Source organism: Lissotriton vulgaris, chromosome 10 (genome assembly GCF_964263255.1).
Source record: "Lissotriton vulgaris chromosome 10, aLisVul1.2, whole genome shotgun sequence".
Taxonomy (NCBI): domain Eukaryota; kingdom Metazoa; phylum Chordata; class Amphibia; order Caudata; family Salamandridae; genus Lissotriton; species Lissotriton vulgaris.
The window spans coordinates 892407171-892429402 of NC_141698.1; the positions used below are offsets into that span (position 1 = coordinate 892407171).

General features: G+C 48.9%; 1 protein-coding gene across 3 annotated transcripts in view; it reads right to left on the reverse strand.

Moving 5' to 3' along the window:
* The window catches only part of PEX1 (peroxisomal biogenesis factor 1), a 793672-nt gene that overhangs the window by 742903 nt on the left and 28537 nt on the right, over positions 1–22232 (reverse strand). For all 3 annotated transcript variants that reach the window (XM_086941864.1, XM_086941865.1, XM_086941863.1), the window contains exon 2: positions 6242–6385. In XM_086941864.1, coding sequence (XP_086797990.1) covers positions 6242–6385 — 144 coding nt within the window. The remainder of the gene's footprint in view (positions 1–6241; positions 6386–22232) is intronic.

Consider the following 22232-nt stretch of genomic DNA (forward strand, 5'->3'; position numbering starts at 1 on the left):
AGGTAGAATATAGCTTCCTGGCCGCCGTCACTATAACAGAGTCCGGAACCGGGTCTATCCGTAGAAAAGCCGGGTCAGAATCCGGGGCCCTGTACTTCTTTAGAAGCCGGGAAGGTGCGGCCTTCGTCACTGCTGGCGTGAACAGCTCCTCCGCGGGCTCTACCAACCCAGGTACTAGCGGTAGTAAAGGGCGAGACAAATGCTTCTTGTGAAAAGTCTCAAATATCACGGACGTCGTGGGTGTTGGAGATGTCACTGTGATTCCCAATTTCGCTGCCCCCTCAGGAGAACATCCTGGAACATCCTGCTGATGTCGTCCACTGGAGACATGCTTGTCCCCAGGGATTACGACAAGGTCGGTGAATAGGTCCTGGTCCTGGAGGAGTCCGTGCGGGACCGCGATCCGCGGCTCCTATGGCGCCGTCTTGATCTGGTGGAGGATCTATGCCGACTCCTCGATCTCCCCCTCCGTCCGGAGCGTGATCGTGACCTCCTTGGCTTCGGTCGATCCGCCGGTTCCACAGGGGCAGGCGACTTTGGTTTAGCTGGGGCCCTCGACTGAGGGGTCCCCTTGGGAGGAGTCGGATATCGGGACAGTGAGACCGACCTCGGAGGGATCGGAGGCGGCTTGTCTGCTGGCAGCTGAGGTTGAGGTAGAGGTTGAGGACGCGGTGGAAGTGGTGGGAGCGGAGGAGGAGTAGGGGCCCGCGGAGGGAGCCCCCTCGGTAATGGAGGCGGGGCGTAATCGGCCTCTGCGGCGGGGTATACACCATGGAATACACCGAACCCGGTGATCCGTCTTCCTTTCCAGCCTGGGACGTTGGCGAACCTCCCATAGGTATCTGGCGCCTGCTAGACTGACTACTGGCACCAGACCTCCTTCCTCGTCTCCTCGGTGTCGAAGAACGGCGACCGGGCGGCAAGCGTCGGTCCCTCGACGGCGAGCAACTTTTCCTCGACGTCGACCATCTCTCCCTAGACGGCGAATGCCTTCGCCTCGACGGCGACCTCCTTCGCCTTGACGGCGATCTTATCTTCGACGCCAAGGATCCCCTTGACGATGACCTTCTCCTTTTCGCCGACGGCGAAGTCGCCTCGATGGCGAGCGCCGACGCCGGGCCTCTCGACGTCGATCACTCGATGACGACACCGACGACGAAATCGTCACAGGAGATCTCAATGGCGGTCTGTTCAGTTCCCTCGACGTCGAACGTCGCGTCGCTTCGACCCAGAACCCTGGGGAGACGGGGAACAGACTGCAGTCATCCCTCTCGACGCTGTAGTCGGTGCAATCGACCCAGGCGGAGAATGGGGACGCTTGCTGGTCTTCCTGCCCCTGGGGAGGCCCCAGAGGCCTCAGCATGGGCAGAGGAAGCCTCTCCAGACCCACCTTGAACCTTCAGCCTTCTTTCCTCAAGGCCCTGAAGCCTGATCTTCTTCCTATCCTTCAGGGTCCTGCCAGAAAAGCCCTGACAAATGACACACTACTCTGGGACATGGGAAGAGGGAAGGCAGAGGATACACACCTCATGTGGATCCGATTTGGCCTTCTTCCTGGAGCACTCTGGACATTTGTCAAATAATGCAGGCATATTGACAATCAAAGAGTGCACCAAATGATTAACAAGAAGAAAGGCACCAAAGTACTTTAGAAAAGCACTCAAAGACTTGAACAAAAGTGAAAAATCACCAATAAACCCTTGAAAAGGGAGAGCTCAATGTTCCAGGGTCCTGCTTGCAAGAGCTGAAAAAAGGACTGAAAGTAAAAGGGACCTGCAGTGCATTCTGGGATACTGTGAAGTTCTGGAAAGTTCTCTTAAAGGCACAGTATCCTGTTCTGAGCCACATAATGGCAGCCTCTGGGGCTTGTCTGTCCATGTCTTCCTCTCTATCATTCCAGAGGGTTTTTACTGCTAAAGCAAGGAAAATCTGGACAGACTTTGCCGTTTGTGGATTTTTGGTGGAATTTCTAGTTGAAGTACTGGACAGTGTAGCCTGGTTATATGGGCTGCATTATCTGTCTTTAATTCTCTCTTAAGTGTCTGCATTTTTCGACACCTTAAGAGATTATTTTTGATTGCTCCGGGGTCCACGCACATGGGCGGGACTATTCACTAGATTATGACTATACACAGAGATCCCCTACTACAGAATTATCTTTTGCAGTCTGGCAGCTAGTATTATTGGTGTATTTTTCGCATTGATAAGGGAAATTGGATGGTATGAGTTAGAACAATCTCGCGGGCACCTGGCGTGGGGAGGACTTCTACAATTCCAGTTCTAGTTTAGGCAGGAACCGACATGTGTCTACTACTTCTCAGTACACCTTCAGCAGCAGGGGAGATAAAAAGGGATTCAGATTTCTTATTAAACTCGATGGGAAACCGGTCATACTGGGAGGTCTTGCCAGACTGCAAATCTCCAATGGCCCTTTCGATTTCTTCTACTGTGATTTCTTTCTCCAGAGCCTCCCGGTCAGCAGCAAACATCGATGCTAGGGGAAGATCAGCCATTAAGGGGCTATCACATTCACCCTGGGAGCACTGCAGATGCATATATAAAGAGCCGAATTGGGCAGCAAAAGCGCCTCTGATCTCCACCACGGACTCTACTTTCTGTCCTCCTGCATCTAGCATGGTCAAGATGATTCTGAAAGCAGAATTGCAGGTGGCAGCCAAATCAACAGCTTCTCAGTTTATCATTCATGCATGAACTCTGTGATGAGAGGCCAGACATCAGATCTCTCTAATCAACTATATAGACTTCAACATGTTCCTTTCGAAGTCGTCAGGAAAGAATCATCCAACGGAAGATTATTTACATGCCACGGGGATTTCACCACTGGAAGTGTGTCCATGGGGCAAACCAACAAATTTATCAAAAAGCCTAATAGAAGACTTAACAAATCTGGGCCTGATTTCGATAAATGGGCGATCGCCGGGGGACCGTCCCTAAGCAGCAACTTTCCACAACTCAATTTCCTGCTCGGCGATCGACTACACCTTCCTATCTTTCTCACTGTTCACATTAGTACAAGACTTTAAAATTGGCATATAGGACTGCAGTGACCACCTCCCGCAACAATTGACACTGAGGGCACAAGGGACAGCGCTAAAATTTCCAACAAATGGCCCAAAGTTATCGACCTCAGCAAAATGCAATAGAATTAAGTGCAATATCAGCGACCCTGATCGATTAGTGAAAGAAGCGAAGACGTGCTGCGAAAGTGTTGCAGCGCTGAACGACAACAAAATATTCGCCTGGGAGTCCTTCCTGAAATCCTTTGGCCAAAAGAATACCAAGCTCAATTTCGTTAAAGAAACCGACGTACGGACAAGCCAAAAAATATCGGCCCGCCGGACAAGTAACCTAAAAAATTATCCTCAATCCTCTCTAACTTCCAATTTAAGGGCAACAAAAACAGCCATTAACAGAACACTTCGCTATCTGTGGAAAGATGGGAGGGATTACTAAAGTGTAAAAAGAACAAAATACTGTGGCGAATCAAGCAGGAAGCCGCCGAAAAAACTTGGGCGAAACTGCTCTTCGACTCAAAAAACAATTACAGTGCAAGATTCTGGAAAACTGTTAATAAAATAGATAATCCGAACGCCCCTGGAGTGAACTCCCACATCACTGAGGTCACATGGGTATTTGTTTAAACACTTTAATGATGAAGTGCCAGTCAAGGGCCACTGAAATCCAGAGCTCTGCCAGGCGATTGCGACGCCCTAAAGCCTCCAGTTGAGGAGACCAACTTCCCAGGCTCGATTGAGCAGTTGAAGGGACAAATTGTGAAAGGACGGAAGGAGGGAGCCCCAGGCCCAAATGGAATCCCTCCCATCATCTATAAGCAAGATCCAACTTACTGGGCCGAACAACTGCCCCCGCTCTTCCTAGAAACCTGGAAGGCCGAACAATTTCCGGCCTCCTGGAAGGGTTCAATAATCTCACCAATTTACAAAAAAGGCAATAGGAGCGAGGCTAAGAATTACAGGCTCATAGCCCTCATAGATATAGACGTCAAATACTTTTCGGGGCTACTCTTGGAAGAACTAACCTCCTGGGCATCAAATAAAAAATTAATCCCTATCAGACTGGATTCCAAAAAAATCTAGGGATCTTGACAAACATCCTAGCCCTCTCCCTGCTGATAGATGCTACAATCAGATATAAAAAAACATTATATGTGTGCTATATCGATTTCTCAGCCGCATTTGATAGTATTGACAGAGGGAAATTGTGGGCAAAACTCTCAAAGTGGAAGGTGGATCCCAAATTGCTGAATCTATTGATCTTACTGCATTCAGATACCTGGATCCAAATAAAACTGGGGGCCGGAAACTGTCTGTCAAAAGAAATTCCGACTGCAAAAGGATTGAAACAGGGGTGCGTCCTCGCACCGACCCTGTTCAACCTTTTCATGTCTGACCTTTCCAAAGATCTGGACAACTGCAACCATCATGTCCCAAAGTTAGGGGGTTTTACATTGTCGAACTTATTATATGCGGACGATCTGATATTAATCAGCCCCACCCCAGTAGGCCTGCAACACCTTATCAACACAACAAGCAAATTTTCCGAAAACAACGGCCTAAGTATAAATACGGAAAAATCAAAGGTGATGGTATTTAATCAAAAATCAAAAAAGTATTTCAATGGTCCCTTCACGACCTTAAAATGGAAACAGTCAAAGAATACAAATATCTGGGGATAATTTTTTACTCAAACGGCTCATTCAAGCGACAAGAAACATCAATAAAGAACAGAGGGATTTCACTGGCCATCACTTTAAAAAGCATGATAAACAAAATAGCGGGCCCAAACTTAATCCCGTTGCTGGATATATTTCGCGCAAAACTGCTACCATCAATAACATACGGCAGTGAATGCATGAGAGGGAGAGACGAGGGCACCTTAGACAACGTGGTCAGTAAAACACTCCGAATACTCTTTACACTCCCTCCGTACACCTCCCCAGCACAGTTAAGGCTGGAGTTCGGCTTACAGAAGCAGCAAATTACACGCAAGGACGCATACGCAAAATGCTGGCATAAAGTAAAGAACGCTGAAACAGACTCCCTGAATGCCCACCTTTGGAAAGAGCTGGAGACAAACAAGGGCTCCCCTGGAATGGTCTACCTCCAAGCAGATAAAATGTCCCTTGTATTAAAAGACCTCTGGGACTCGAGTTGTTCACACAAATGCTTCAAGCGCCTTGTCAACAAATCTGTGAAAATAATTTCATTGAAAAAAGACAAAGCAGCACTAACCAGGAGGTCCCACGGGTGGGTCGTGATCCAAGGCTATACCAGCGCCTTACCTCAGTCATACCTCAGCACCTGTTTCTCAAGGAAGGCAAAGGAAGATTTTCTGCGGTTGAGGATGGGGGTAATTCCGTCAAAAGAACATCTCCCCTCATGGAAACGCCTGGAGTCCAACCCTAAGTGTAGGCTCTGCGACAACCCAAAGGAGGACGTTCTGCACTTGTTATGTAGCTGCAAAGCCTTAGATAGAGCCCAAAGGGGCCAACTAACAGCTCTGGAACCAAAGTGGTGTGCGAACTTGCAGACAAGCTCTGCTGACTAGCTTTAAGTGAGAAGACATCCAACTAGCCTGCAGACTAGTGCGCTTCATGAAAACAGTTAACACGACCCTAAATCCAGCGGCTAGTGATTGAACTTGATATAAAAAAAGATCTGCTTTCGCACTTAAAGATAATTCTCTTTTGATTACCAAAAACTCAGTAAATGTTGAAAGGCTTTTTTTTATACAAATGAACTGTACTGTACCAGTTTGCACGGCTCTTTCTTTTTCATTTTTAACTTTTCTACTGCTTTTACCCGTTTTTGTAAAACTCTTGATCATGTATCTTCTTCATTTTTTTTTTTAAAGAGTAATTGCAAAGATTTTTATTAATCGTGCAATAAAGTTATTATTATTATCTAATCAACTATATAACCTCAAATATACACTGCAGAGAAGTCTAGGTGAAAAGAGATAAAGGAGAGAAGATTGTGGTGGGCAAAGATCATCTGTTTTAATTCAGGAGTATGAATTGTTGAGATGGAGGGTTGAAGGCCTCACTAATTGCTTGGAAAACATTAAGATTAAGACACTGAAATAATGATTCTTTCGCGGGTCAACATTCAATTATAAATACATGCATCCGAAAAGTAGACCTGAATATTTTAAGTACTTGTTAGTTTTTGTAAAATATAATTTGCTCAGCGTTTCCCACCTGTTCTCCATCTTTAATTCCAAGCTTCTCTCCCATCTGCCTGTTCAGTTCTGCAACATTGTCACCTTGGTAACCATAGTGTCTTATTTCCACCCAACTGAAGAACACAGGCTCCTTGCCCCATGACACTTCCACAGCTTGACCCTGACGACAGAAGAGGTGAAAAATTAGAACAAAAAAATGTATTCCAATTAAAAATAAACATTGGTGAAAAGAGTTTGGGGTACTACAAAGTCTGCATGCATATTTCACGCTCACATATTTGCAAAAAACACTTTAAATATTCATCTATATCAGAAGACGTCAACATTTTCTATAATATGAGCTTCTTATGTCCAATACAAATTATTCTGGGTTACTAACAGATATATTAGTGACCACTTCAGACAAGATTACATTAGTGCCCACCATATACAAGAATACCAGCAGTGATCGCCTCAGTGCATCAGGCACAGTTACCAAAAGTAATGTAAACAAACATTGCCGAAGCCAATAAGGTTCGCCTGAGAAATCTATCGGCTTCTTCACACAAAAAATTAGATGTTGCATAGCGGTTAAGTATGAGCAGGAGCCTTCGGCCAGTGGTGGGAACAACACTGGCCACAGAAAGTTGTACTTGGTCCATGCTCCATGGCACTGATAAAGACTCTAAGGCCAATAGGAAGCTGCAGGCGAAAAGGAGGTGCTGACCTATTGTACATAAAGAAAACAGTGATATGGGAACCAACCAATGGTAAGTAATGGGCAGGCTCAAAGCCCCTTCTAAGATTTTTAGTTTTAAAGGACAATAGCTTTCGTTCACAGTGCGTGCGTGCTGTAGACAAAATCTTAAAATGGGGCAAATAACACTTGTTTGCACAACAGTGTTAAAAGCTAACCCTGGGATTACGGAGCTTACTTCGGATTCACATTTATAATGTCACGAGAAGATTCCCCCTGAAGTAGTGCTATGCACGAAATGCATAGGGGATACAGCTAATTTACGTAACCTACGAGATGATGATGATAAATTGAACTCAACCAATTCATAGGTCTTCAATATTGAATTACTGACTCTTGATCATATGACGGAATATGTTGTTCTTCATCAATAAAAATTACATTTTTTTTTCAACTTTGAAAAAACCTTCTGTTTACTTCATCTTTGAAACATTTCAGCGTGTACTGACGCTTGTGGAGTGCACGAGATTTTACTTTACACTGTGTATGGTTGTCTTTGTACAACACCAGAAGAGATATCATTTGCTTTGAGTACTTCCGTACACTGTGTTCTGAGTGAGTCCTTAAGTCTCTGACAGCCAGGTGAATGAGCTGCAGCGGAGACGCCCAAAGCCTGGAACGTGGCCAGAGTTAGTGGGTAATTTTCCATCGTTCATTATCAAAAGATCAGGGAACACAAGTCTGATTTCAGTGCAGACTGATAAAAAGTGAAAAGCACTCAATCTGCTTTCATGAGAAACACTTTACTGGTGGCGCCTACAGCACTGTTACAATGAGAACTTGGTTTAAAATGTGTGTCGCTCAAAATAGAGTCCTATTTGATCAACGCTACCACTGCAGGTGGGCGTGGTATGCTGCAGAGAATTCATTATTTTATGCAATAGTGTGCACAATCATACCCTAAGATGACATTTTGGAAAAGCTAGGCTTATGAAGTATGGTGATTATATTTGTTCATATACCTGGAATGTGCGCTGAAATCGCATTATAATGAGGAACCATTGTTTTTAACTAATGAACCAGTGTGCCAAGGCATGCTGGCATGACTGATGCAATGGGGTCCTAGCATGCGTCTGGCACAACTCCGTAGTAACAGGGCAGTGTGCCAGGCCGTGTGTTCCAGTTTGTGTGCACACACCACCTTGATGGCTTGAAATCACGGAGCGCATCTTAACAACTACGACTAGCGCCTTAGCGTCCTCTTCCAGGCGCTCTACCACTTGAATGGCTCTGTGAGCCCGTATTGCAGTATTTTGCTGCTGGGAATGACCAGTTACTTACTGGTAATATTCATTACTCGGAGTCGTAGACCTCCCAGTCACAGTCACAGTCGTTAACGTATGAGCGATAGCTCCTCCCCACAGAAACTCCAAGCAAAATCTCCCTTGGCCCATCCCTACCCTCCAGGCCATTCCCACAACCTGTCGCACATACCCTCTAATCCACTGCAGCAAATCCTATACCACCAAGCACAAAAAGCCGAACAGGAAGGGAGGGATGGATGGGAACCAGAACTGAGACGGGGTGGTCTACGACGATTACCGGTAAGTAACTAGTCATTACCTCCTCGTCAGACCACACCGTCACATTCAGTAAGGCATGAGCAGATACCAAATCAAGAATCGGCTTCACCACAGAGCAGTAAACAGACTTTATTAGCAGAAAGTCACTCCACCTGTACAGAACGCAACACAGCGTCCCCAAAGCCAGCAGACCTAGTCCCACTCACCATCAAATGATAATGGGGCATAAAGATGTGTGGAGTACTCTATGTTGCGGCCTTGCAGATCTCTGCCATAGAGCCCCCGCCTGAAAACAAGCCCAGGAAGCAGACACCCCGGAGTCAATCTCCTTTGAACCGACCCAGGCACCAGTACCCCACTAAGCCTCATAACTCGCCCCCATATCCCACCTCAGCCACCAACAGAGTAGCACAAGAATTCTTCAGACCCTGGCCCGCCAGGCCAAAGGTCACAAAAAGAGAATCTACCTTACCGAAAGTTCTAGTACCAACCAAGTAAACCTCAAGAGCCCGTTTAACATCCAAACCGTGCAGCCGCACTTCATCCACCGAAAGAGGATCAGGAGACAACACAAGCAGAACCGGATCCTCCGAGCAGTGAAACGAGGAAGGAACCTTGGGAACAAAGGAAGGATCAGGCCGGAGAACGACCAGATTCAGAAAAAAAATCAAAAAGGGCTCAGAACAAAGTAACAAGCCCAACTCCCCAACCCTCCGGGCCATGGTGATAGTGACAAGGACAACCAACGTGCTAGTCAGAAAACGCTGAGACACTTCCTCCAGTGGATGAAATGGAGCAGACTGCAAAGCCCTCAGCACCAACGGAAGATCCCAACCCGGTGTAAAGGACTTGGCCATTGGCTTCTTAAGGAAACAACTCTTCAACAACCGGGACACCAAAGGAGCAACAGGCTCACATGACGGACCCCGAAAGGCCCCCACCACTGCCCACTGAGCCTGCAAAAAAGGAAACAGCCAGACCAAAGTTGAAACGATCCTTCAGGAAATCCAAGACATGCAAAGGATTCACCTCCATAACAGACCAGGCCCGAGCCGTACACCAACACTGAAAAGAAACCAAATGCCTAGCATAGGATTTAAGAGTCAAAGGGACTGCTGGATAAACTGAGTTACCTCAGGAGAACACCACATAGCCACGAGGTTCATCCTCCAAACAGGCCGCCAGATGCAATCGGACAAGACAATCCTGGGACAGAGGAGGAAACAATAGGGGACAAGGAGCCACCGGTAATGGCCAGCAAGGCCCCAAAGCCAACCTCAACAACAGAGGGAACCAAGGTCTCCGGTTCCAGGCAGGCACCACCAGGATGACAGATACCCGTTTCAACTTGACCTTCAGTAGGACCCTCATAAGCAAGGCAATTGGAGGAAAGGCATACATCAAGCCCACCTCCCACCGAAAGGACAGAGCATCCACCCTCCAAACAGAGTCCAACTGAACCAGAGAGCAATACCTCTGCCTCTAGGCGGTCCCCGGGGCTGCAAAAGGTCCACCATAGGGACCCAAATCCTCCCCATTAGCAGCCCAAACACCTCGGGAGTCAAACACATCTCCAGGAAGGAGGTAAACAACCTGTTCAAGCGGTCTGCCTCCTAGTTAAACACCCCCGGCAAATGCAATGCCCTCAAGAGACAACAAGTTCAACTCTGCCCACCAGTAAATCTGCTGCGTTAACAAGTTGAGGGAAGCCACCTTCATACTCCCCTGGTGGTTGACAACATACCACATGTGTATTCGTCCTCACCAGCACATCTTGTTGCAGGACCCAAGGAAGAAAATGCGCTATGGACAACTGAACAGCTTTTAATTCCCTTCAACTGGGGGACATCCCAGCTTCCTGGACTGACCAAATCCCCTGAACACTCTGGAGCCATCAAAGCCCCCCAACCCAGCTTGCCGGCGTCCGTAGTCAGGATCAACCGTTCCTGGAACACAAATGAAGAGCACTGCAAGAGGTTCTGATCCTCCAGCAACCAAGACAATTCCTGGGAAATCTCCACACACCCTGGAATCAACTGGTCATAATCCTGAGACCCCGGACACCAATGCCCCAGAACATCATTCACCAGAGGGTATAGGTGCAACTGAGCCCCTGGAACAATCATCCCCGTTGCAGACATCAACCCCTGAACCCTCAACCACTGCCGAGCCGTGGAAGAAGGGGAGACCAGCACCATCCTCAGTTCTCGCACCAGGGTCAGTCTACGAGGCTCCTACAGGGAAACTTTCCCCAGCCTTGTGTTGAAAACCCCCCTTCCCCCAAATGATCAGCAGTTCCTGAGTGGGGTACAGATGGGACTTCTCCAAGTTCAAAACCAACACAAACTTCTGTAGGAGACGGCAAACATCCCGGGTATATGACTGAGCCTTAAGGAAAGAAGAGAAAGATATCAACCAGTAATCCAAGTAAGGAAACACCTGGATCCCCTGAGCAGGCAACAATCCAATCAAGGGTGCCAACACCTTAGTAAACACCCTCAGAGAGGCAGAAAGCCCAAAGGGCAATACCTGAAACTGGTAATGATTGAGGCCCAATCAAAACCGCAGAAATCTTTGTGAAGCCTTGTGCACTGGCATATGAAAATAGGCGTCCCTGAGATCAAGAGAAGCAAGGAAATTCTTCACCTACAGGAAGGGCGGAATTATCTGTAGAGACACCATTTTGAAGGAACAATGAGGGATGCACAAATATATGGCCTTCAGATCCAGAGCAGGACGGAAGTCCCCATTGGGTTTTTGGATCAGAAACAGGATAGAGTAGCCCCCCGTTCCTGCTGATTCACAGGCACCCTCACCACAGCCCCTTGGAAACCAGGTCCTGCACCCCCTCCAAAAGAGCCTGACACTTTACTGGAGACTGCTGAACAGGGGTAGCCCGGAACACCTCCCCCGGAGGCTCCCCAAATTCGATCTGATACCCCAGTCTGACAATCCGTAAGACCCATGGATCTCTGACAAACTCCTCTAAGCCCGGAAAAAAAGACCTAAGGCGACCCCCAACCGGGGCCCCCTCAGAACCCCTAGTACAGTCATGATTTGGAAGGACCAGAAGCACATGAGAGACCATGCTGTCCCCGGGACTTTGTGGAAGGAAGGGACACCCTGGCCACTTCCCAAACCACGAAAGGGATGGGCAACCTTTTAGACTGAAAGGCATGCCCAAAAACCTGCTTATACCCAGCAAGCTTCCCCTTCTGCAATGAGTGGACCAGAGCCAACCACTTTTTGTCCTACGCTGTCTTCTTTATCAGAGCCTCCAACGGTTCCCCAAACTGTTTGGAGCCCGTGAAAGGAATCTTCATGAGCGCAGCCTTTTGTGCTGTGTCCGCTTTCCAGGGATTAAGCCACAACTGTCTCCTAGCTCCCACCGAGTCACCAGCAGCCGCAGCACTAAGGAAATCAAAGGAGATGTCAGCCAAGAAACGCAATTGCTGTTGCAACATTGTCAAAGACTCAGAGGGATCCTACTCCTGCAAAAGCGGTTTCGAAATACACTGACAGTCCTTCCATAGAGACTGAACCAGATAACTAGTTTATGCCGCAGAACGAACCGCAAGGTTGGAAGCCGCAAAGGATCTTCTGAAGTCCCTTCCGCCCATTTGTCCCCTCTATCAGAATGAACCACATCCTCGGAAACCATCAGGCTCGGAGACGCCAGTGGAGCCAGCAGGGAATCCACCTTTACCACAGAAGGAAATTCCTCCGAGATACCCTGCAAAGGATATCTCTTAGCCAGAAACCGAGGAGAGGTATTTAGGTCGAGTTTACTCAAACCTATTGCTGTCCATCCAAAAGCTGACTTTTTACGATCTGGATTTGGCCTCAGGCATTAACCCCAGCAGCATTTCTCCTCCCCTTACCATTTGCTCCTGCCTCCGAGAGCTTCAAAGGGATCTGCTTCACACTTCACGGCCGCCGTGACTCACATTTCTCCTTCCTTCGTGCCAAGCCCCCCTCCCAGTGCTGCCTTGTTTTTCATGCTCCAATCCTTCACCCTGCTTTGGCCTGTCTTTCGTTCTTGTTTCTTTTCTTCATCTTTTTGGAGATTCAGGCAACTGCATTTACTGACGGGCGCTCTGCTAAACGAAAAGCTCTTACATATACTTTTTGTTTAATTGTTTAATTATTTGCCGATCTATTTTGTGCCAGTCATGTTGGTAAATAAACTTAGTTCCAAATTTTGCAGCTCTGGTTGATAAGCCACATACTCTCCCTTTATTGGGCCCATGTGGTTTCCATCAGTAGTTAATGTGAATCGATCCGTGGTCAAACATAGGGCCTGACAGACTACAAGGCAGATGAGCCAGTTTTTCCAGACAAATGTCTCGTCTCAGTGTACCCATCATGTGTGATATCCTGTCGGTCTCAGCAAATCCAAATGTGACCCCTCCCTCTTTTGCATTCAGAGAGCCCAGGCTTGTGCTTTATTAGGCAAGGGGTTGATGCCACTGTTCCAAAGTACGTGCTCTTTCCACTTACTTGATATGCATGGCTCCCTTTGTAGTGCAAATGTTTGAATGTCTGCGTGTGTGTATATCTGCCTGAATCATGGCGATTGCATTTGTGAAAGGCATTTGCCAAAATGCTCTTCAATCTATCCCACTTTATGGGGTATAAACTGTCTCTTAAGTGCTTCTGCGTTACGTACTGTTTCATGGGTGCCTGGAAAACACGACTCCTCCTTTGAATGTGTGTTACAGATGCTTGTCTGTCTTGTTGAACCTTCCGGCAGTTTGCACTTTGTTTGAACTGCACGCTCTTCTCCCGACCGTTTGTTGACTCCTCATGTTTACATAAATAAACTTTGGTAAAACCAACTCCTCGAGCCTGGCGTTCCTTGCTTAACGCCATTCTCTGATGGACAGACAAGCCTACAGTGTCTTCTACCTTCCTGGCCAGACTCTGCCCCTGTAATGCCCCAGCAAAAGAGCAGCCGGGCCGAACACTGGCACTTTCACTCAAGCACCGACACCCCCTCATTAAAAGCACACACACACACAAACATACAGATATCAAACACTCGTAACTGTCAAAAACACGAACCCAAAATCATACTCAGACACAAAATAAACTAGCAGACACACACCATCAACAAACACAAAACTTCTTGGAGTAGCTTCGCACAGTGATCTCGGAGATGGTCTTGCCTCGAAACCTATAGCAGAAATACACTGGCAGCAAAGATACTTTGCAAGGGGGGGGCCAAGCTTGCCATCGTCAATGGTGGACGCATAAGCGCAAGGCTCCTCACCATCACCCGTACAAAATTGAATACGGGCGGCCCCCCTTACTCTAGCCTCTGCCTGGATCGCGGCGGAGTGGGGGACGGGCGTCCCGGGGACTGAACGGCGATCTAACCGGACACGTGGCATAAGGGACATTGAGCGGGCGTAGAGCAGAGAGCCCAGGAACTTCTTCCGGTGGGCGAGTGTGCATAGTGAAGCCCAATTCGGGACACAGGGAGAGTGGTTCCTGCTGCTCCCCCCTCCCTCCCTAGACTTGGACGCTGCTGCCTGATTTCAAGCCCCAGCGAAAGGGCGCCTGCCGGCGAAGTGGCACAGTAGAAGCAAAGGGAGCCCCGAGGGTGAAGAGCAATACTGCATTGGCTGTATGCGGCCTCTAGACGGAGCGCAGGACGGATAGCGGCGACCCCAGGATAGGAACCTCCTGTGGAGACACTGAATGGCAGGTCTCCCCAACCCCCGCGGGCAATCATGGGCAAAGGGGATAGAACACAGCCTAAACTATCGTTTGAGCAACGCCGGCAGAAGGAGCCGGAGCCACGTGCGGAGGCGACACCACCGCGTGGTGGAGAACCGGGGTGAGCACTGTGTGCGGAGATTAAGGACATGCTGACCACAATGGAAAAAGGGCTACAGGAAGGCATGACGGCGATTGGCTCCAAAATTGATGCGCTCTCATATCGCATGGACCGCATGTCCGAGAGGATAGACAAACATGCGGAAAGGTTGGACATGTCGGAGAGGCGGTTAACTGAAGCCGAGGAGGCGCAAGCAGAATGCGACAAAGACCGCAAACAATTCGGCAGACTGCTCCAGGTCATCCAGGACAAATCCGAGGATTTGGAAGCGCGCTCGAGGCGCTCGAACATTCGAATTACAGGTGTGGCCGAAACGACGCACACTGGTAAGATGGAGCTATTTGTCGAAAAGCTGCTTGTCACCCTCCTGGGGGAAGTCGTCTTCTCGCCGATGTTTATAGTTGAACGCGCACACCGCACGCTGGGCCCGCGCCCGGGGGCCAATCCCAGGCCGATAATTGCGAAACTGCTAAATTACAGGGACAGAGATGCAGCACTGAGAGCGGCTCGGGAGAAAGGGAAGCTACAATAGGAGGGCATGGACATATCGCTGTACCCAGACTTCACGGCGAAGGTACAAGAGGAGAGAAGGCAGTTCGCCCCGTACAAAGAACAGCTCAGGGATCTTGGACTAGACTACGCCATGATGTACCCGGGAGGCTCCGCATCAACAGACAGGGGCACTCGCACTTCTTCACAGACCCTAAAGAACTACAGAAATCATTGAAGGTGTGGGCCAAAGAACAGAGGAGCAGCCCGAGGAGCCAAGCTGGGGAGGCAGAGCACAGCAACGACCTCGACGAACAGGACTAGGTGGATAGTACAACCACTCGGGGAACAGTGACGGAAATCATCCTGAACGATTAGGTCTTGAGTTCCCTCAGAATTCTGGACTACGCCGCACTGCGCACATGTGCTGACCGGAGGGGAAAGCGACAGATTATATGTTGGGTGAGACCTTTCCATGCTGTTTACACTGCTGTGGGGGTGCAATGTTGGACAATTGGGAGACATGAGACCCGCTTAGCACGCAGTGATTCCTCTGCCGGAATGGAAATTTGATAAGTCTTTGTGCAGAGGCAGGGCGAAAGGGGACTCCAATTAGCGAGTTGCTAGGAAACACGCTTGGCCATAGTTAGCACAGATGAGAGGGGTGATGGTGCAGGGGCAGGATCATTAGCTACTTCAGTAGAGACAACCTGAAAGAGCAGGACTTCAGGAAATGTTTGGCGACCTCTGCCCTAGCGCTGTCAGCACTTTTGGTCCATATTGGGCCCTGGTTGGGGATGGGTTTCGGAGGCTTTACGGTGAGGAGGGGGGGAGGGAGGCTGGGGACTCGGTCTGACCAGGTTGGGGGTGGTCCGCTGTGGGTGGAGGGGGGGGTTGGATGTTCTGTTGTTGTTCATTTCGGGAGGGGGGAATTCAGCGGAAGGGAGGGAGGCTCAGGAATTGTTGGTTCTTTTGCTCAGGCTGGGGGCTCTAGATCGATTAAGTGCTGGCATCCTAGTACAGGCTCACAGAGAAAAACACGACGTGTCGATGGGACTGCATTGCGATGACATGTTTACACCTCTACACTGTGTGGAACTAGTCCTGAATGACAGGTATACAGGGTACCACTGTGAGTATGGCTGAAGAGCATCTCGGAAGCTCGGCAGAGGTAGCAGAGTCCTTTAAAGCCATGACCTGGAACGTTAGGGGGCTGAATGATTTCCGCAAGCTGCGCAAAGTGTTGCAATACCTACAGAGACATAAGGTAGACCTGGCGTTATTACAGGAAACGCATTTGACTCACAATTGCAAGATGCTCTCCACAAGAGGGCTATTTGGTAATATCACACATGCAGGCTTCACGACGCACTCCAGAGGTGTCCTTACGTGGGTTAACCCTAAGTCCAAATTGCAACTTTCGCTATTGAAGGCTGACCCGGAGGGGAGGTATGTGCTGTCCAGGTGTGTGGGAAAAGGTCACAACCTTATAGTGATGAATGTGTATGGCCCCAATTATGATTCACCAGACTTCTATGCTGCTGTAGCCAGGCACTGTGCAGGGTTTGGAGCCTCTAGAATGCTGTGGGGGGGCGACTTTAACCTGGTCTTCAACCCAGAGCTGTACAGATCCGCTGGGCCCCCTAGACGGCCGGCAGCTGCCGCTTTACAACTGCAGGCCGAGATGGTGTCACTAGATTTGGTAGATGTCTGGAGGGATAGACCCCAGGACAGAGGGGGATACACACACTACTCAGCTTACCACAATATACACACCAGAATAGATTACTGGCTGGCCACACACTCCATACTACAGTTGGTGCGAACCTGCAAGATATTTCCGCGCACCCTGTCGGATCACTCCCCGTTGATGCTAATTCTCGACACCCAGACACGTAGAATCCCTCCAGTCACATGGCGCGTCCCCCCTTATTCACTCCTGGATGAGGTGTTTGGAGGAGAACTGGGTGAGGAGATAGATACGTTTTTTTAAATGAATGTAGGTACGGTGGACAGTTTCCAAACTGTATGGGAAGCTTTTAAGGTTTGCATCAGGGGAGTCGCGATGGCTAAACACTCCAGTGGACTAAAGGCTATAAGACAGAGGTTGACACATTTGGAGAGACAGATAGCAGATCTGGAGAGGCAACAACTAGAGAGTATAGTGGCAGTTGAATCCAGGGAACTCCAGGAGTTGCTCAAGGAATTTAATGACGAGGCAGACAGGGAAGTGCGAATGAATTGGGGTGAGAGGAGCACTCTACTTTTAAACTCTGTAGATCTCAACTAGTTTGCAATTTCTTTAAATTTAAACCAAGCGTGCAGCTGAGGTAGCACGTCTGTCCTGTACCGTGCCTGACTATAGAAACCTTATCTTAAGTGTATACAGCACTTAACCTCTGCGCACTGTTACTATTGGCGGAAAACCGCTACACGTTTATAAATACTTTAACGCTTATGGGATTTCAAAAATAATTGTATTTATAACATATTTCAACAACAAATATATTCTTTCGTTTTACATTGATAAACACAAAATATGTTATTACATTTCAACACAAATATATACAATATGAACATAAGTAGATGTCGAATCTTTCATTTCTGGCGACTTTTTCTTTTTATGCCCAATGCATTTCGAGCTCAATGGAGCTCTTCGTCGGGGGCCTGTGAAACTGAATATGATTTTCAGTTAGTGAATTCATACAACTCATCATGGCATCACAATCTTAATGATTTTACAATGCAAAAAAAGTATGGTAACATTCCTGTTTAAAATACCCTTCACCAACACCACAGTGTGTGTGGAAAATAACAGAGAAAAACAAACTCACTGAAGTCGCAATGAACCGGAAATCTCCTCTTCTAAAAGAAAATGAAACACAAAAACAAACTCTGTCTTTTCTATCGCTATGAAATCGACTGACCAACGAAAAATCACAAAACGCTAACAGAATCTCTTACCTTGAACACTATTCACTGTGCTCAAACCAAAACCTCCAACACACCCAATCGTCCCTCTTCTCCTGTAAATGCATAGAAAACATCAGCTATACACCAGGATCCATAACCCTGTAACCAAACTATCGGCCCAAACACCAATGTGCCAGAAGCTCACCTCGCTAGTAACTCCTGAGTGTATAAAACCGTCTCCCTCTCTCGTTCAAACGCTCTCGCTATGGGAACAGCTGACTGCATGAATCAACCACTTCCAGATCTTAAAGCGGTAACCAATGTTCAACACTGAAAACGGACTAAAAAACGAACTGCTACAAACCAAACCATGAGTGCCATGTTTTAAGAGAAAAATTTCAAAAACTAACAAGTATAAGACCCGAAAAATCACTGAAGTAATAGCTATACACGTGATTAAAGAATAGTAGAAAAGAATAAAGTAAACAGAAAAAGTAAAATACAATGGTAACATTTGCTGTATTTACAGGAGAAGAGGGACGATTGGTTCACCATTGCTCATCCGACTTACGTAAACTCAAGGCTGCGTGGGAGGGGGACGTTGGCATCCTAGAAGAGGAGGACTGGAATGAAGCCCTGGCAAGCCCATGCACTGCAGCGATCTCCACTCGCCTGCGCCTTATTCAATTCAAATATTTACATCGCACATACTTTACACGGCAGCGCCTGTGGCGGGCAGGCATGTTGGTCTCCCCGGAATGCCTTTAGGTGTGGCGCAGAGGTGGGCACGCTCTTACATACTATCTGGGACTGATCTGCGCTGCAAAGGTTCGGGGGGGGGGGGGATTTCGGGGTTTGTTGGAGGTGTTGGCTTGGGTGCTTCCCCGAGATCCCAAACTAGCTTTGTTGCATGTCATGGAAGGTATCGGGGCCAACAGGTATAAGCGTCACCTTTTACTATTGGGCCTCGCGCTGGCCAAACGAGACATTGCTACGGCCTGGAAGGCACCCCAGCCCCCGCCTCTAGCTGCCTGGAGGAACAGCATGGACTTTTGTATGGGATTGGAGGCAACCTATATTCCTAGCCAGGGATTGTCCTGGCAAACATTTTAAGATTTGGAAGAGGTGGGCTGATTACCGTGGGCGGGACTTAGACCCTCCGCCTGATGGGCCTGCAATCCCGTCGCCTTGACGTCCGGACACTTGATAACATTGTGCTGTTTATGGAATTGATTCCGTATAGCGTCTGTACGTAAGTGTTCTTTGTGTTTCAGCAGCTGCGAAGTTGGGGGGGGAGTAATGGGAAGGTGGGATGGGGTTCTGTTTTTTCTTTTTTTTTTGCAAAAGTCTGTATATTGTATTTTTGATATGCTATTGCCTGCAGTACTCTTAGGTCTTCGGAGCAGTGCATCATATGTGCGTTCAGACAAATAAAATCTCTTTTAAAAAAGTGACTATAAGAAAGAGAGGGGTGGGAAAAGAAAGGGAAAAAGATTAGGGAAAATAATGATAATAAATAAAGTGTTGTGCATCCCACTACGTAAAAAAGGGTGTAAAAAAAAAAACTTGCTGTGTTCAAAAGTGCACAACTAGAGCTGCTTGTAGGGGCGTCGCTTGGAAGCCGATGGGGAAGGCTGCGTGAGCACTGAGCTCCGCTAGAAACCCCGCATTAATCTTGTTTTAATTAGTGCTTCGAACCACCTGGCGGTACCGAAAGATCGGAGAACGGTGTGGGTCCGTGCTGGCGCTGCTCGGATGCTGCACCAGACATTAATGAGGAGTTTTTATTGAGGTTTCCCAGCCCGAGACTGCTGGTGGCGGCATCAACAAAATGGCGGCGGCGCAGGGACGAAGGCTGCTGAGCCAGTGACGATGCACACTCAGGACAGCTAGCTGGGAGGCCGATTAGCTGGCGAAGCGGGTGACCGGTTCGACGGAGGTCCCCTTGTGCACGGGGTCGGTGCTGCGACTGAAGGGTGTGCGGGCCATCTTGGCCGGTGCTGGAGAGGACAGGTGCAAGATCGCCCGGCGTTGGAGTGAGCACTGCGACCTGACCTACGAGCGCAGAGTCTCCGATCTCCTCCGGAGCTGCGCTGAGAGAACGGGAGGCGGCGCAGCAGAGAAAAACCGCCTGGAGGCGTGCAAAGGTGTAACGGAGACCAATCTGTCACTGGTGAGTGGGGTGTAGCGAGAACCGGAGCCACGAGCCGCGGAAGCTGCAGCCTGCAAGCTGGGGCGAGATCGGGGGCGTGCACAGACGGACAGATGATGGCTGTTGGTGGGAGGCCCAAGCAGGGATGGGTCTTGGCACCTGCAGTGACAACACCTGGAGAAGCTGCGGTTTTGGCCTGGGGGCTGTAAAGGCTGGATACCGAAGAAGCTGTGGAGCAATGCGGGACCCGGGGGAGGAGTGAAGAGAGTGAATTGCCTCCCGAGCAGGACAGATTGCAGAGGGCCTGGGGGTTTAATATTTTTGATGCACCTGTGGAGAGGACGGAGCACTATTGAGGTCTGGGCCTGTGATGGTGGCAAGAGCAACAGGGACTTAGCCCAGGACTGACAGGATGCCGGAGGCATGTCCTGATCAAGGCTGCGGACAATGGCGATTTCCCCTTTGGGACTAAGGTAGGGGCCTCGAAGTTGAATCAGTGAGGCTGGCAGAGAGCACGGAGACAGACATGAGCAAGGAGGTGCTGTACTAAGCAAAGACGAACGGGACCTTCCATTTGGGGCTCCTGCATTGTCACTGTTGGGACACGGTAGCGACCTGCGAACCGGGCTAGAACATATCGGCCGCTGAGCAGGGAATCGTTTGGAGGGACGAACTCATGACCTTACCCGGAATGGGAGCGGAACCTGGCTCTTTTTAGGCGAACAAGACGCGGTCGGATACCTAACACTGCTTGGGTACGCACTGGAGAGCCTCGCCATGGGAAACCAAAAGGGAAGAAGGATGGGGCGCAACAGCTCTCTGACAGAGAGGCTCCAGGCCAGGCTGAATTCGATGCGCAGGGAGCATCTCGGGACCTCGGAATGCAGCAGCAATTTGACAAAATATTGGCAGTAATCACAGACTCCCGCATTGCCCTGCAACAGGACATTGCACAAGTGGCGACAGGCCTTGGCCTCCTGAGAGCGGATCACTCTAAGTTGGTAGATAGAGTGAAACAAGTGGAATGCGTACTCCAGGATGTGGCGCCAGCCCAAACTGCGTTGAAGGCAACAGTGACGGATGCCTTGGATCGTATTATGGCTTTGGAGAAGCGTGTTGAAGATGCTGAAAGTAGAAATAGGCGGAATAACATTCGCGTAGTGGGCCTGCCTGAAAAAGGGGAGGGATCGTACATGGTGCATTATTTAGAGAACTGGTTGCAGTCGGTGGTGGCCCCTGAGGGATTGTCTCCTTTTTACACCCTGGAACACGCACACAGAGTACCCGTGAACCAGGAGTGGTGCGCAGGGGGGGAAGAGAATGCTATGTTTATCCAGGGTTACGAAGCGGGGATAATCCTGTAGAGTAGGTCGTCACTGGTTGGCACGGAGTACCCCCCATTGCCCATAAGGCGTGCCCGCAGTGACTACTGGTGGGTTTAGGTGTGTGTTGGTTGTTGAAATGGTTTGGATTGAGACTAGCAGTTTTGTTCTAGGTCCTGTTCTTCCGGGTGGGCAGGGGAGTTGGGGAAAGGGTTGGGGAGGGGGGAATCGCCGGTGTTTACACTAGGGTACGGAGTGAACTGTGGACATTATTCTACTGTGATGGGGGCGGTACCTGATCTACATTGTGTCACTTGGAATGTGAGGGGGCTTCATACAATGACAAGGCGCCACAAGATCCATGCATATTTGGTCAGGAGAGGGGTACATATAGCACTGCTCCAAGAAACCCACCTTACTAAGGCAGAAGGTCTAGTACTGCAGTGTAGGTGGAGAGGGCAGGTTTTCAGCACCACATACTCTGTGTTTGCACGGGGGGCATTGATCTGGACAAGGGCGGGGGTTCCTTTTCAGGTTACAAAACAAACTATCAACCCTGAAGGCAGATTTGTAGCGATGGAGGGGCGATTACAGGATAGGAACATAGCGCTGTGTAGTATATATGCACCAAACATTGACCAGGCGCGCTTCTTGGACCGATTATCAGGCACATTGGCACATTACTGTACAGGCCCGGTAGTGTTGGGAGGAGATTTTAACCCCATAGTGGATGTGTCGCAGGACAGATCACACCCCCCTCTGGCGGATTCCCCTGGGAGCAGATTGGCCAAATGTAGATTAGATTGGCAAAACAGATGGAAGTTAGTGGACATATGGCGGATCCACCTCCCGCAAGACCAGGATTATTCCTACTCCTCCGCAATGCACGAACTACATGTTCGGCTAGATGCAGTCTTATGCTTTACAGCGATAGCGCCCTCCATAGGGCACTCGGAATATCTAGCTAGGACATTGTCTGATCACAACCCGTTGTTTATTATGCACTGGATGGCGGCGAAATCTGACATAT